The sequence below is a fragment of the Uloborus diversus genome, chromosome 5 (genome assembly GCF_026930045.1).
Source record: "Uloborus diversus isolate 005 chromosome 5, Udiv.v.3.1, whole genome shotgun sequence".
Taxonomy (NCBI): domain Eukaryota; kingdom Metazoa; phylum Arthropoda; class Arachnida; order Araneae; family Uloboridae; genus Uloborus; species Uloborus diversus.
Genome location: NC_072735.1, coordinates 10,952,885 through 10,969,622, shown reverse-complemented (window position 1 = coordinate 10,969,622; position 16,738 = coordinate 10,952,885). Strand labels below are relative to the sequence as shown.

Here is a 16,738-nt window from a genome sequence, read left to right as displayed (position 1 = left end):
GAATTTGCTTCAAACAAACTTTGTAGGAAAAAGTTTTTGATGAAAAACTTGTATATAAAATATCTTTATGATTTGAACAATTTTCCGTTCAATTTTGAACAGTTCAAATCCCTTAACAATAGCGACTACGGGGAAACTGAAAGTCAATGCAGTTTCCGTACTTGAAGGCGGATTTACTTCAAACAAATTTTGTTGGAAATACCTCTTGACGCCAAACTACAGACTTCGACTCCGAGAATTTAGGGGCACTTGACTCCGACTCCGACTTCTATGCCCGACAATTAATCGGACTCCGACTCCCCGACTTCGACTCTGACTTCGTAGCTTTGGCAAAAATTTATACACGGAGGACAAATGATTAACTCCGATTCTTAGATATTCGACTCCGACTCCTTTACCCTAAAATGAGATTGACTCCGACTCCGACCCCGCAGCTGTGGTTTTGACTGTGAAATAATTATTGTTGATTTGACTTGTTTTCATTTTTACGCTAAAGTTTTAATTTAGGTACTCAGTTTTCGACGAATAAACTCGAAGTCATTTATGTTTCTACATAAAGACATGCGCAGACGATTTTTTTTTTTTTTTTTTTTGACAAAGAAAATTATTTCTTTAAGTTGACATTTTATTGTTTTTTTTTTTTTTTGTTTTTTTTTGGTAAGTGCATTAATTCATTTAAAAAAATGGTTTTTGCAACAGGGGAAAAAGAAACGATTTTTTTTTTTGATATGATGTATTTATTTTAATGAGCTTATTAATTTTAATTATTATTTTTTCGTTTTGAAAGCTGTTAAAGTTTTTTTTAATGGAAAAAAAGTGTATTAGCTGCTTTGTTTAAAAGTTGCTGCTATTTTATTTGTTTGTTTTGTTCGTTTTTTTATTTTTATTTTTTTTTTTTTTTAGACGAGTGAGGAATTTTTTATTCCTAGAAATCAGCTTAAAGTATTTTAAAAATATGTTTGAAAAAATTTGCGTTTTTATCTATTTTTGAGAATATTGATCAGGTACTAGAACGTAGTATATGTATACGGGAAAGTAGACTCGTCTAGTTCTAGACAGAACTTCTTGTTTAATTTTTAAGTTTCTTTTATGACTTATCAAGATGGCGGCTGAAAAACACCATTTTTTGCGATAGTACGGGTGAATAGTTTTAGTATGTTCACTTCTCTTTTAATATCCCATATTTTATTCTGTTTTAGCTGGAAATTTTCTATCATTTGCTCCCACAAATGATATTTTTGTAATTAAATTTTTTTTTAAAATGGCGGCCAAAAAACATATATTTATACCAACAGTACGGGTGTATATATTCAGTATGTTCATTAGGAGCATGTTACCTACCATTTCCCACAAGAATCATTTCTGTTGCAATTTGTTTGACCCCTAACGCTATTTCTATTGGACTATAGTACTAGTTTTTTTGTATAGTTTTTTTTATCACACTACTCACACCACACTACTTTTCGCATTACCCTACGAGAAAACCCTAGCACTGGAAAGTAATTTCTTATTGCTTTTCGTTCAGTAAGCAACAAGCAGTTTTGTTAAAACCTATCTTGTTTGAAAATTTTTAAATGCTGTTTTTCTTTCTCTTTATTTGTGGGGGGAAAATGCGCTGCATTTTTGGGACGGGTAAAATCAGTGAACTTACAGAAATGCAAAAGAGTAGTGAGAATATTAAGTGGGTAGCATTATTCAAAATCTTTGCGTCTTAATCAAATTACACGAATGAATTGTTTAAAAAGTTATTACACAAATTATCATTCTCCTACTGAGTGCGTTCACGGACTCGCTTAAGATTTTCCACCAATCGAATTCAAGAAGTAAGTAGCGTTTGAACATTCTTTTTTTTAAAATTTTTTATTTGCGAAACTGACGTAAACAGTAGTTGCTAGGAATGGCTGCAAAGTATAGTAGTGCGGTAGAAATATGCCAAAAAACATCTTGGGGTCAAACAAATTGCAATAGAAATGATTCTTTTTGCACCCTTTGAAGTGTGAGTAGTGTGATACAAAAAAACTAGTACTATAGTTCAGTAGAAATAGCTTTAGGGGTCAAACAAATTGCAACAGAAATGATTCTTGTGGGAATAGTAGGTAACACACTCCTGATGAACATACTAAAATGAACTGAATCGCTAATGCTGGCGTCCATGTTTTGTAAATGAAGTTAGTTTTTGTTCTCTTCAGCTAATAAATGTCGGCCAATTACTTTCGTTAGTATATATGTGGCGAGATCACCATTGAGTGCCCCACATATATATTTGGTTTCTTATGCTCATTGAATATTATATACAAATACAAATGCAAAAGTGACGACCAGCAACAGGCTCTGGGTCCAGCTAGACTGGTCCTAGTCAATTTACAATCCCCAGTGAAGATCAATGGTCCTCTTAAAACTGTCTACTCCCGCGCTCATTACCACCTCTTCCGGTAAGCTGTTCCAAGGTTCCACTACCCTGCTGAAATAATAATTTTTCCTAATATCCATGTTAGCCTGAGATTTAAATAGCTTAAAAACAATGACCCCCTGTCCTGTTTTCAGTGCAAAACTTCAGCCCCGTAACATCTTTCATTTTAATAAATTTAAACAACTGAATCATGTCCCCTCGGTCTCTTCTTTGCTCAAGACTGTACATTTTTAGCCTTCTAAGCCTGGAATCATAGTCTTAGTGAGAAAGTCCATTTATTAGCCTTGTAGCTCGCCTTTGAACCCTTTCCAATACATTAATGTCTTTCTTAAGATAAGGAGACCAAAACTGAACAGCATACTCCAAATGAGGTCTTACCAAACTTCTATATAAGGGCAGAAGAACTTCTTTAGAATTACGGTATCTTTTCCACATATTTTGCTTTTATGTGCTTCATAGCTCCAAATATTTTAAACGTTGATCATGGTATCTGATGAACCAATGCGCTACCATCAAGAAAGTAGGAAGTACTCTGGTGATATTGTATTACCATTCAAGGTATTTAATGACTATGGCAATGAAGATTTATCTGTTTTTCTCATTTGCTGAGTACTCAGGTCAAATAGTGCAGTTTGCATAGTAGATAACTCATGATTTAAGATCACTAGCATCTTGAGTGTTATTGTCTAAGGAGATACATGCAACCATCCTCTGTGTTGAAAGACGTGAATTTACGTAGTGAGTCTCACCAACAATGAGTCCTTTTTTTCAGTACTCGCGTTACTTATCGTTACTACTTGGTCTAATTTCAGTAGTTTCATCGTTAATAAAGCCCTTGCCGGTAAGTTTACCTTGGGTATTTCTTCCAATGACATAAGAAAATTTTCTGCAGTAGGTAAATTTGTTTTTGCTATCCACCATTCCGTTAAAAATATTCCATAAACCACTTGAAACAATAGCAAATGGATTATGGACAACGAAGAATTGCATTAGCACTTGCGGTGTGAACACAAGTTCATGTAAGCATGTTGTAATTGTTTTACCCTTTTCTACCTATTTCCTCTTAAAAAACACTTCGCTTTAAGAATCTGATTAAAATCCTTTTTCAGTGTAAAATTTACACTTTTATTTGACACTACCCATGATTTTTTTTTAGCCTGCTTTCCCAGTAAAAGTCAGAAAAGGAAGGAAAAAGCATGAAAGAAGGCTTAATGCATCTTAAAAATATCAGCAACAGGGGAAAAAGAAACGATTTTTTTTCATATGATGTATTTATTTTAATAAGCTTATTAATTTTAATAATTATTTTTTTGTTTTGAAAGGTTTTAAAGATTTTTTTTAATGGAAAAAAGTGTATTAGCTGCTTTGTTTAAAAGGTGCTGCAATTTTATTTGTTCTTTTTTTACGCATCTAATTTTTTTAGTTGAGTGAGGAATATTTTATTCCTAGAAATTAGCTTAAAATATTTTAAAAATATGAAACAATTTGCGATTTTAGCTATTTTTGAGAATATTGATCTGGTACTAGAAAGTAGTATGGGTATACGGGAAAGTAGGCTCGTGTAGTTCTAGACGGAACTTCTTGTTCAATTTTGGAAATGTTTCATGAGTTTTCAAGATGGCAGCAAAAAGAAAAAAAAAACTTTTTCGCTGTAGCACTAGTGTATTTTTACTATGTTCATTTCACTTTAAATATCTCAATCTATATTCCTTTTCAGCTCGATATTTCCTTTCATTTGATACCACACATGATTTTTTTAAATTTTTAAATTTTTTTCATGATTTATCAAGATGGCGGCTAAAAAACACCATTTTTTGCGATAGTACGGGTGAATAGTTGTAGTATGTTCACTTCTCTTTTAATATCCCATATTTTATTCCGTTTTAGCTGGAAATTTTCTATCATTTGCTCCCACAAATAATATTTTTTTAATTAAAAATTTTTTTTGATTTTTCAAAATAGCGGCCAAAAAACATATTTGTCCCAACAGTAATGGTGTATATTTTTAGTATGTTCATTAGGAGCATGTTACTTACCATTTCCCACAAGAATCATTTCTGTTGCAATTTGTTTGACCACTAACGCTATTTCTACTGTACTATAGTACTAGTTTTTTTGTATCACACTACTCACACCACACTACTTTTCTCATTACACTACGAAAAAATAGCTACTACAGTAGTCAGGAGCGGACTGGGTCCCCAACGTTATCCTTAAAAGGGTACAAAAAAAAACAAAAAAAAAAAAAAAAAAAAGAGAGAGAGAGAGAGAGAGAGAAAGAAAGAAAGAAAACATAGAAAAAAAAATGCGTTGGTGTAAACAGGTTTACAATTTTAAAGAAAAGAAGAAAAAAAAAGCGAAGAAAAGTCGCACGGGTTTGTGAGCGCAAAAATAAATAAATGAAATAAGGAAATTGCATCAAAAAATAAAAAATAAACAAATCAAAAAAGAATAAATAAATAATAAAAAGAGGTGTTCAAGCTTGAGGGCGCATAGGCGGGAGGGCGTATCGGCCCGCGGGGCGATCGACCGGCGGGCCAGTCCGGCCCTGGCAGTAGTTTCGTCACATGTTCCGTCGTTCGTCATATCCCAACCTCTGACTATACAATACTTTTTCTAAGAGATTCAAAATAGACAATTTTGTGGTGGTGATATGTTGTTTTTACTGTGTTAGAACAGCGCTAGCTAAGAAACAACTTTTACAGAACTTAGTTGAAGAGAATTTTGATGGAAGGTGCTTTCAAGGACAAACTCAGGGGAGAATCAAATGGTCAACTGAACCCCTGTGACAAAAATTTTGTTACACTCATTATTAAACTTCATTCTTTTAAATTCGAAAAAATTGTACTTGGAATCAGTTTTAGTTTTTCTTTTTTGCTTGGCTCTGTAAGATATTTCTTCTCAGCGTTTCAAAATAACTCAAAGGTATGACTGTGTTCGTTAGTTGGTCTATTGCTTGTTTGATTTTTTTTTTTTTTCATTTTCAAAATAACATATATCTCTAGAGAGCTTTACGTTTTTTCAAGCCACTCTTTTATCTCAAACCACATGCCGTGTGTGTGTGTTCTGTGTTGTTTGTGCTTTTTTCAACCATTGTATAGCTGTAATCTCATATGTTCCGAGCTTACGGTAATGTGACCAGCCTGTTGGCCTAAACAAATATGACTTTTAATGAAAATTTGAGGGAATATGATCAAAGTTTAGGTTGCCATTGAAAATTTTTGGGGAGATGGGATTTAATTTGAAAGGACTTTGATCTCATTTGGGGGAGGGGGGGGGAGGTGCTCCGTAGCATAGCAGGTTTGCACCGGTCCCTGCTTAACTGACACTTTTTTACATAATAGGTATAACGTTTGCCAATGAAACATGAAACCCTCAGCAAAAATTTTTGGATCCACCCTGGGTGCTTTGCAATAAAAATGGTCGCCAAGTTGACGACAGAATCTAACTGAATGTACTTTTAGTGTCAGGAGTGACAACTTTTACAGAATTCATTTATTTCAACTTTAGTTTCATAGAAGATTTGTAGTTTGCAGTAAGAATGCTTGCCCATTATAGGACAGAACCTAATTCCATGGAGACAGACCACAAGAGGATGGGTGTCACGGAGCTGATTACGAAGTTGAAAAAGCAAGAGGGATAGATGGTGTTTAATCATGTGTATTCATTATGATCTCATTTCTTTTATCTTTTAGGAGCTCTATATACAGATGGGGGACAAAATAATATGAACACCTGTGAGATAAGGAAAAATCTTTATTAATAGGGGGTTGGACCACCCTTTGATTAAAGAACAGATTGAATGCGACGGGGGATAGATGCATAAAGGTCATGAACAACATTTAAAGGAATATTAAGCCATTCCTCCTGCAGAATGGTCTCTAATTCCGAAAGTCCGGATGGAGGTGGAAATCGGGAACGAAGTTTGGACTCTAAATATCCCCGTAAATGTTCAATAATATTTAAGTCCGGAAACTGAGGGGGCCAGGCGAGATGTTCATCTTTACTGTCATGCTCTTCGAACCATTCTTGGACACATCTGGCAGTGTGTACGGGGGCGTTGTCGTCTTGAAAGAGCGATCGCTCTCTAGGGAACAGTCTGGACAAACGGATGGACATGATCCTCTAGAATGCTCAGATAGTGATTAGATTTGACACGCTCATGCAGAATAACAAGTGGCCCAAGACCACGCCAAGATATCGCACCCCATACCATAATTGAGCCACCCCCATGCTTCACAGTCGGCAAGAGGCATTCAGGATTAAAGGCTTTTGAGGACGTTCGCCAGACATAAACGCGCCCGGTAGTCTGAAATAGGGTAAATGATGATTCATCTGACCATATTACCTGTTGCCACATCTGTGGGGACCAAACTTTGTGGTCTCTGCACCATTGGCGTCGCTTGAAAGCATTAGTTGCTGTCACCAAGGGTTTTCCAAGGCCACTCTGCATAAATGTTCGCAGCATGAAGTTCCCTTTTGACAGTTTTTGTTGAAACGGGGTCCTGGAGATGGCTATTCATTTCAGATGTTATTTCGGATAAGGATTGCTTGCGCTTTCGGGCTACTATGCGCTTCAAAGCTCTTCTCTCCCTATCAGCAAGCTTTGACTTTCGGCCACTGTGGTGCTTTGAAGACGTCGTCTTACCTTCTTTCGTGTATGGTGTCTTGACCTCTGACACCGTACCTCTTGCACACCCCAAAAACTTTGCTATTTCCGTAACCGATGCTCCACTTAAACGCGCTCCAACAATCATTCCTCTTTGGAACTCTGTAAGGTCTGACATCTCAACTTATTACAGAAATTTAGAACCAAGCACGCAACATTTGTGACTGCTGTTGAGACACTGATAGGTTCCTCTTCACGTTCACCAGGTGGCAGACTTCTGTTGCAGGTGGCGTAGCTGTACTACAGTTGTGAAATACGGCATACTTTTTCATAGGTGTTCATATTATTTTGTCCCCCATCTGTAAATACATTTTGCGTTTTGAGTAAAAATACAATTAGAGAATCTTTTTTGAATGAGAGGAAGCAGTTCATTGTTTAACTATGTTTCTAAATATAAAACAGAAAATAATAATTAAAAAAAAGGAAAGGAGAGAGCTGCTGTCTCTTTTATTAAATAAAAGTTTAATTAGAGTAGATGAAACTAATTATCATAAAATCAAAACAATAATTAGAAACTTACGTGGATGATAGCCTTCAAGATCAATTGTTTACATCCTCGTCAAATTCCACCAAAGAATTGCTTGAAGCTCGCTTACAAATTGGTATTCCACCAATGAAATTCAAAAAATTAGTAGAGCTTCAACCTAGTTTCTTTCTGAAACTCGTGTCAAAAGAAGTTGCCTGAAATCGCTGCAAACTGTTATTTTGTTGTATCGCACTACACTACACTTTTTTGCCAACCAAAGATTTTTGCTCGTGTATGTTAAAAAAATTTCATTGCTCGAAAAAAAAAAGGAAACGACATCAATAAATAAATAAATAAATAAATAAATGAAATAAAATAAATAACTAAATAAAAATAAAATAAAAATAAATAAATAAATAAATAAATAATTAATTAAAGAAAAAAAAATAATATCTTATACGACATCTTTTACGTGAATTTTGTGGTTGCGTTTCGTACTTTGCTATGATTTTTCAGCAATGTTTATTACTTCTGAAAAAATAATACAGTAATTGCTTCTTGTATTCACAAGATTTAAGTATTTTTTATGACACTTCTTTAACACCAAGTCAAGTTCTATTTATTCATTTTTTTTATTATTATATTATGTTTGTAAAAGAGAGAAAAAACCTCAGTCGTTCGCAAAAGTTTTTCACGAGCATTTAATGGTCCTCGAGTCGAAAGTTCTTTTTTCTGTTTTGAAAAAAAAAGAAGAAAAAACAGAAATAACCTCACCGGTTCTTAAACAAAATTCACACGTTTTAAACGATTCGCAAATGCAAAGATATTTTTTAACGAAAAAAAAAGGAAGAAAGAAAAGAAAAAGGAGGGAAAAAAAACATCACCGGGTTCACACACAAACACATTTTTTTTTAACTCTTGCCGGTCCGCAGGTCAAAAAAGGTTGCGAAACAATGTATTATACTATAATACTTTTTCTAAGCAATTCAAGATTGACAATTTTGTAGCGGTGACAGATTGTTTTCACGGCATTAGAACAGCGTTCGCGGAGAAACAACTTTTACAGAACTTATTTGTTTCTGCTGAGATTTTTCACAGGGAGCTTCATAATAAAAATGGTCGCCAAGTTGGACAACTTAATCTATTTGAGTGCACTTACTATTTGAGGACGGGAGTGGGATGCTGCCAGAAAGATGCTGCCAAGGAATCAACTTTTATAGAATTCATTTATCTGTATTGAGATTTTTCATATAAGGTATGTAATAAGGCTGTTTCCTTCAGTCAAAAGTACTACTTTTAGTCACCAGGGCCCAATACAGGCCGATTTTGCTACCGTTTTTCGGTACCTTCACAAAAATCTTGTTTTGAAATAGGTACTTTCACAAAAATCAAGAAATAAAATCAGTAGCTTCACAAAAACATCGAAAATTTCACAAAAATTTGCATTTTAAAATATAAAACTTGTTTCTCTGTTTAAAACAAAATTTACTCATAAAATAAAATTATAAGCAAGTTTATATGAGCAATCGCTTGAATAGCAACCTTTTTGTGATATTTTAACTCATTTTTAGCTGTTTCTCGAAAAAGTGTATTTATGCAATATCATCACTGTCTTTTAACATATTTTGGGGCACCGTTTTTCTCGTAATTTCCAATATTGTATACATTACATAGCCCATTAAGCTGAAATAACGATGGTATTTTTGGTACTTCTTAGGTTTTTAGCTCCCCCCTCCCCGTTAAAAAACGAAACCTGTTAAAAATAATACTAAATGATATTTACACTTTTCGAACTAAAATTTCACTTGTTCTACTTCTCTTTTACAAAAATTAGGATGCCTCTAAAAGTTCACAAAAACGATGCTGATAAAAAAGAACATTCACAAAAATAGAATGATGCAATACTTTCACAAAAATAGGTAGCAAGAAAATATTCCTGGATTGGCCCCTGGTCACTGAAATTGATAGAATTAGTAAAAAAAATAACATGGACCCAGAAAATACTTTCATTTTCTCAACAGTTATTTTTTAATTATTTTTTTTAAATGTCCCATTTTGAAAACAAGGCGAGGTTTTTATGACGTCATAAATGATGCAATTTGGCGCATCTTTCTACCACGGTTCCTCATTATGAAAATCAAGAAGCGAATTAAAATTGCGCTCTACGCTTGCTATCAACCATATCGTTGCCAATACACGTGAGTAAAGATGCGAATTAAATATTTTGTTCTGTGAATGGCAACACTGAATGGCATTTCATCATTTGTGATGTCACACGACTGAAGCGTAAACAATGAAAGCGTACCGATTTAAGTAATTTTTTAAAAACATTAAACGAATTTTTTAAAAAATGGTCAAATCCTATGTTTTTAAGCATGCTCTTTCAGAAAAAAAACACTGTTAAAATTTTGGAAACGATCCCATTAGCAATAAAAATGGTCGGCAGTTTAACGATGGAGTCCAAATTCAAGGAGAACCACAAGGGGTCTGGGTCAGGCGCATATTGCACCATAAAAATCTTTGGGGGCTTTAGAGTATCTTTTTCTCAGAATTTTTTTTTTTTTGATAGGGACTGACGTTTTTAGGAAGTGCTCTGTAGTGTTTGACGGGGTGCGCTGTTTCTCTTGTAGGGTATGGAGAGCTCTGTCTTTGAGTGCAAAGTGTAACCATCAAATAGGAAGTACATTTCGCTTTTGTCACTTACAACTAACGTGATTGGGAACGAAATTAGAGTATTGAACGTAAAATAAAATTTAGAATTCCAGGATTTGAATCGTTTTAGTTTAAAAGTTCAAGTCAATAATTTTTTATTTAAATTTTCAGAAACCGGGAAAAAATTAGTTTTCACGGGGTTGATCCTATTATGTTGTACCAAAAAATAATACGACTAGAAAACAGTGTTGGATTTACTATCTCGCGATTGCGAGGGACTCCCACAACACTTCCTATGCCGAGCTGATGAGTACTAATACACGAAAATGCAGTCCTCGGCTGGAATTGACTAAACTGGCGGTGTATATCATGTATTTCTTGTTTACGTAGCAACAACGTATGAAATTTAAAATTTCTTAGATTTGTCCGGGATCCCTCATCAGATCCAGACAAAATTAACATGGGACCATCTACAAAGTATACCCTTCCAAATATAAAAACAATGTTTCAAATCGGTCCAGTATTCTTGGAGTAATACGAAAACATACATAAAAAGCCGCAGACCAAGTCATGACCTCCTTTTTTGAAGTCAGTTAAAAACAACAATCTGTAAAGCACTTTTACAAACTGCAATTATCATGCAAGAGTGCCCTTCCCCCCTCCACTAAGGGCGATGACGCACCCCTTTCAAATGCTACTGAGTATCCCACCCAAGAACGAGAGCCCCCCCCCCAATGAGCTTAGAAATCATATAAAAATACCCTCAAAATATTTCAGTGGCCCGGTCTACGCCATTACCCTCCCTTGTGGGCATCCCTATATTATGGTTATTTCACTGTGTTTAGTCTGATTTTCCCTCCATAGTGTTCAATGGAATTAACGAACGAACAAGACAAAATGTTTTCTACTTGAGAGGCAATCATTCCAGAAATTTAATTGAAGAAGCATTTCATTTTATTCGCCTTTTCTATCTTACTAATATTATATATGCGAAAGTTTGTCTGTATGGATGTATGGATGTTTGTTACTCTTTCACGCAAAATCTACTGAACGGATTTTGATGAAACTTTACAATAATACAGCTTATGTATCAGAATAACACATAGGGTAGTTTTCGTCCCGTTATGGGAGGCAAAACCCCCTTAGGGGAGCAATAATACAATTTTTGTATAAATTCTCTAATATTGGGATGAAAAAATACTTGCACATATTTACATTATGTGTTCATCGAAAGCTCTGATTTTTCTGCTGAAGATGGCACCTGTTCGAAATTTCTAAGTAGAATAAAAAACGAGTTATGAGCTTTTTAGATCCATGTTCGAAGGCTTTCCTCAACTCAATACAGTATTTAGTGTATCATCTCAACTCCCTGTCGATAGCGACAATTGTTGTATTGTTGACTTTCTTTGCTTTTCGTGATTGTTCAAGGATTTTCTCAAGTCAAATCTTGAAGTAAGATTTTTGCACAAGATTGGCAAATAATACATGATTTGGCTGATGATTTTCCATTTAAACAGAACTTTAGTGTAATTAATGGTTTTTAATATTATTTATGCTGATTGAACACTTACTCATTATCCAAACAACCAGCAGATCGCCAAAATTTATGCAGAAAGATTTCCGTAGCTGATGCATTTGGCAGTTTTTTCAACGTTGCTGTTTTTGTAGCCGAAGACTACGTCATAATGTTTCTCAGCTTTCACCATGTAAACAAAATTGTTATAGAGAAAATTTACAACCTAATTAAGGCTTTAATACACAAAACTACACTAATTCACAAGAACAAGATAAGAGCCGTTATTCAAACGGAAGAAAAAGGAAAACGACAGAGTTACCATCGAGCAAACAGAAACTTACAAATATAATTATACGACAGTCACTCCTCCTTAAAAGTCAGTGACATAGTCAGACAAATACTGGGGTTTCCGTTTGAGGCGAACTAGGCGGGGAGTTTGAGTTGGACCTTCGACTGGTTCAGAATGAGGAGCTGGATCTCCAACTGGTTCAGAATGAGGAGCATCTAGATTCGAAGAGGGTAAGTCAGGTAACTGTAATAATGCATTGTCTTCTTCAATTCTGTTCCCAGCAACGTTTGTTGGCAATTCCCCTCTAGAAGCCAGACGTCTGGTTGACACGGTAGATTCGCGTCCATCGGGAAAGCGTATATGGGCGTAATCAGGATTAGACTCTATTAGTTGAACCTCCTGCACTAGTGGATCAAATTTACTTGTTCGGAGATTATTTTTCATTAGGATTGGACCTTCCTCCATTAACCAAGTAGGCATTGACCGACCATTTTCAGTTCTTCTGGGGTGGTTGAACATTCGCTCATGAGGAGTTACATTAGTTGAGGTGCAAAGAAGAGAACGAATGGAGTGTAGAGCCATATCCAAAACATCTTCCCATTGATCGATTTTCATATTATTTGATCGAAGTGCTAAGGTTATGGTCTTCCAAATAATGCCATTATATCTCTCTATTTGCCCGTTTCCTTGAGGGTTATAGGGAGTAGTTCTACTAGTAGCTACCCCTTTGGAATTTAAGAAAACTCTGAGCTCTTGTGACATAAATGCAGCACCTCTGTCAGTATGTACGTATAAGCAGGAATTCCAAAAATACTGAATAAGTATTTCAAATGCTTTATTACAGTCGTTGTAGAAACGTCAGAGCAAGGAAATGCAAACGGAAATCGAGAATACTCATCCACAATAGTCAAGAGATATTGATTTCTATTTCGCTTAGGCAAAGGCCCTTTAAAATCCAAATTCAGTCTTTCAAACGGAGCCGTTGCTTTAATTAGATTTCCTTCATTTCTGTGAAATCTGGGTTTTAATTCTGCACAAATATGACAAGAATTAGTGATCTTTCGTATGTCTTCAACTGAAAAGGGTAAATTTTTCGCTCGTATCCAATGAGTCATTCGAGTTATGCCAGGGTGGCAAAGAGCGTTATGCAGAGTTTTAAGGTCACTTATAGGGTTCAAAGACGCACAAATTCGAGAAAATGTATCAGCAGCTGCATTTTGACTTCCTGGACGATAAATTATGTCAAACTTGTAACAAGCGAGTTCTAAACGCCATCGCATGATCTTTTCATTTTTGATTTTGCCAGAGTGTTGTTGATTAAACATGAACGAAACTGAGCGCTGATCAGTTATTATCATAAAGTGTTTTCCTATAAGATAGTGATAGAGATTCCACTACGGCATATGCTTCTTTCTCAATCGAAGAATGCCGTTGTTCTGACTTATTTAATGTCCGCGAGAAAAAGGCTACTGGTCTGCCAGCTTGACTTAGCGTTGCTGATATCGCGAAATCAGATGCGTCTGTTTCAACAGTGAAAGTAACGTCATCCTCAATAGCAGCCATAGACGCATTAATCAATTCTGTTTTTAATGCTTGAAAGGTTGAAATTGCTTTTTCAGATAGAGGAAAGGGTTTTTTCTGAATTAAAGGTCATATCCGCTCCGAAAATCTGGGTAGCCACTTGCTATAATATGAGAACATTCTTAGGGCTCTTTGCAGAGAAGAGGTATCTTTGGGAATGGGTAAATCTAGGAGTGGCTGTAAACGGCTTGGATCAGGTCTAATGGTTTTGTCAGAAATTATATAGCCCAGTAATTTGACAGTTCGAACAGAAAAGGAGCATTTGTCATTGTTCAACGTTAAATTATATTTCTTAATTGCCGATAAGAAATGTTCCAGGTTTTTGTCGTGATCTTCTTGATTTCTCCCGCAAACTGTGACATCATCTAAATATGGAAAAACGCCGTTGAGCTTTTCTTCCTGAATTATCTGATCAATAACCCTTTGAAAGCTGGCGACACCATTAGTGACCCCGAATGGTACACGAGTAAACTGATAAAGTTTCCCAGAGGCTTCAAAAGCTGTATACGGTTTCTCTGTCTCCAAAATTGGTATTTGATGATATGCGCTTTTTAGATCTATTACACTAAATACTTCAAATTTTGACACTTTGGAAATTATTTCGTCGATTCTTGGAAGCAGATAAGCATCTAACAAAGTGAACTTAGGTATTTATAGTTTGAGAATAATCTATTACCATTCTAGTTTTTTCGTTCATTCCTCTCACAACAAAAGCCTGCGCACGCCATGAAGAATTACTATTCTCTATAATTCCTTCACACAGAAGTCTTTTAATTTCTGCTTCCATATAACGGTTATCCGCACTCGAATGTCGTCTAGATTTAGTTGCTATAGGCGTACAATTCTGGGAGAGATTGGCAAAAATCGAAACGGGTATAACCTTTGCAACCGCTAAATTGCAGATTTTAAGTGCTGGTTGAGAGCCACTAAATGTAGTTTCAACGGCAGAATGGTTTCGAAGTACGTCATGTCCAATTAAAACATCCGAACAAAGATTTTTCATAATTAATATAGAAATATTGTAAACATAGCCTTGCATTTTAATATTCACTTGAGCCTGACCAACGACATCAGAAAATAAGGATGAATTAGCCATTGTAATTTTTCCATGGTATGGTAAGATCTGAATGCCACATTTTTTCCCGAAGGTATGATCGATGAAACTTAGAGAGCTTCCGGTATCAATTAAAGCATTCGCTTTGATACTATTTACTTCGATTTGAATTATAGATTTACGAAGACAGTAAAGGGATGCGGCAGAGACGGTCGCGATACAATCAGTAGATGCAACTGGGTGTTCTTTAGCTGATACAACCCGAGAGAGACAAACACGTTGAAAATGTCCTCTTTTTGAGCATAATTTGCACAAGGCATTTTTAGCTGGACATAAGTTTCTGGAATGGCGATTACCGCCGCAAAAATAACACTGACCCTTTTTTGAAATTGACGCAGCAGTTGTTGTCAAAGTGTCAAAGGCTTCATTCATTTTATCGTGTCTGTTGGTTGCAGAACCATCTACAGACGAGGACTGGCAAGCAGCATTTTGGTTAAACGTGGTGGAATAATCCGCATCTGAATAATTATCCGCTTGTACTTTCGCCAACTCTAAGGAACGAGCTTGGTTGTAAGCACCTTCGAGAGATATAGAAATGTTTTCCAGCAGCCGTTGACGAATTTGACTATTATTTAATCCAGCAATAAATGAATCTCTGATGTAATCGTTTTTATTTTGGTCGGCAGTGACGGCTTCAAAATTGCAGTCTTTGCTCAGTTGTTTCAAAGCAGATAGATATTGATCAATAGATTCTCCAGCCAATTGGCGCCTTGTCGCTAAGCGATGTCTTGCGTAGGTAACATTTTTAGGCTTAACGTATAAGGCATTTAAACTATTAACCGCTTCTTCAAAGTCTTTACTATCTGCTATGTACAGAAAAACATTTGGAGAGACATAATTTGTAAGAAGTTGCATTTTACCTGTATCGGAAACATCTTTTATATGCTCTAAAAAATTGTCAAAAGTGCTTTTCCAGTGTGTCCATTGTTTGTCCGCAGTTGAACTGGAAGGATCCAAATCTAGCCTTTCAGGTTTTAAATATTTTTCCATTGCGTTAGGGATGGGATTCAAGAGTTCCGATTCCGTTGAGCTAGAAGGCTCCAAATTCAGACTTTCAGGTTTTAAAAGTTTTCCATTGCGCTAGGTATGGGATTCAAGAGTTTTTGTGTATTAAATTGTTATAGAGAAAAATTACAACCTAATTAAGGCTTTAATACACAAAACTACACTAATTCACAAGAACAAGATAAGAGCCGTTATTCAAACGGAAGAAAAAGGAAAACGACAGAGTTGCCATCGAGCAAACAGAAACTTACAAATATAATTATACGACAAAAATATCGCCAATCAAAGAATTTTCAAAAGACTTTTTTTACTGTGTTAAATAATCCAGCAACTAAATTAGCCAAATCCATAAACAGTACAAAAACTTCCATTAATTTTCCTTTTTGCACAATTTCAAACAATCACCAAATTTTATTACTTATTTTGGTAACGTTTCGGATGAAACGTTTAGCGCCATTTTATGGTGACCAAAAATATCTCAGCATCTGGCGACGATATCTCTGTAACGAAAATTAATAGCATATCGTTTTACAAAGTAAGGAAAGAATGGGGGAGCATCATCGAAGGTACCCCGAAACGACTTTCGCAAATTTGGTAAAATCGCAACAAGAGACACAATGATTGAAATTTCCCGAAATAACTAAAGCAAGTATAAGGGGATTACGAGCGCAGCTACTTTTTTTTAATCATTTCGTACTTCATTAGCCATACAGAGAAGGTTTTAGATTCCATGTTAAAAAAAAGTATCAACAAGTTAATATTTTTAAACATGAGAAGATTAATTTCATGTTTTTTAAATTTGTATATGCTTAAATATAGTGCTTTCGTTTCTAAATCAATACTACTTTGTTCTTTATACTTATTGCTATTTTAGTTTTTATGGGTAAGGAAGAAACTCGATTTTTAATCACGTCAAAAAGATGTGTTTTAAATTCTTTCACTTAAAACAGAAAACAAAAGCAAGTAACGATTTTTTCTAATAATTATTACTGACCCAGGCAACGCCGGGTATTTTTGCTAGTAAGAAAATAAATAT

The 16,738-nt window shown here is 35.2% G+C and overlaps 1 protein-coding gene across 1 annotated transcript; it reads right to left on the bottom strand.

The window, feature by feature from the left end:
- Positions 1-13,652: 13,652 nt before the first annotated feature.
- On the bottom strand, positions 13,653-15,687 carry LOC129222440 (uncharacterized). Its single transcript, XM_054856954.1, has 2 exons — positions 14,322-15,687; positions 13,653-14,212 (listed from the first exon to the last, which is right to left on the bottom strand). The coding sequence occupies exons 1-2, from the start codon at positions 15,685-15,687 to the stop codon at positions 13,653-13,655; spliced, it is 1,926 nt and encodes a 641-aa protein (XP_054712929.1).
- Between the last annotated feature and the right edge of the window lie 1,051 nt (positions 15,688-16,738).

What these genes read in the sequence shown, in the direction of transcription:
- LOC129222440 (XM_054856954.1), bottom strand. Translation starts at nt 15,687, where the DNA reads ATGGAAAAATATTTAAAACCTGAAAGGCTAGATTTGGATCCTTCCAGT. An exon ending in TGAAGGAATTATAGAGAATA is followed by an intron (nt 14,213 to 14,321) that starts GTAATTCTTCAT and finishes TCACTTTGTTAG; the next exon opens with ATGCTTATCTGCTTCCAAGA.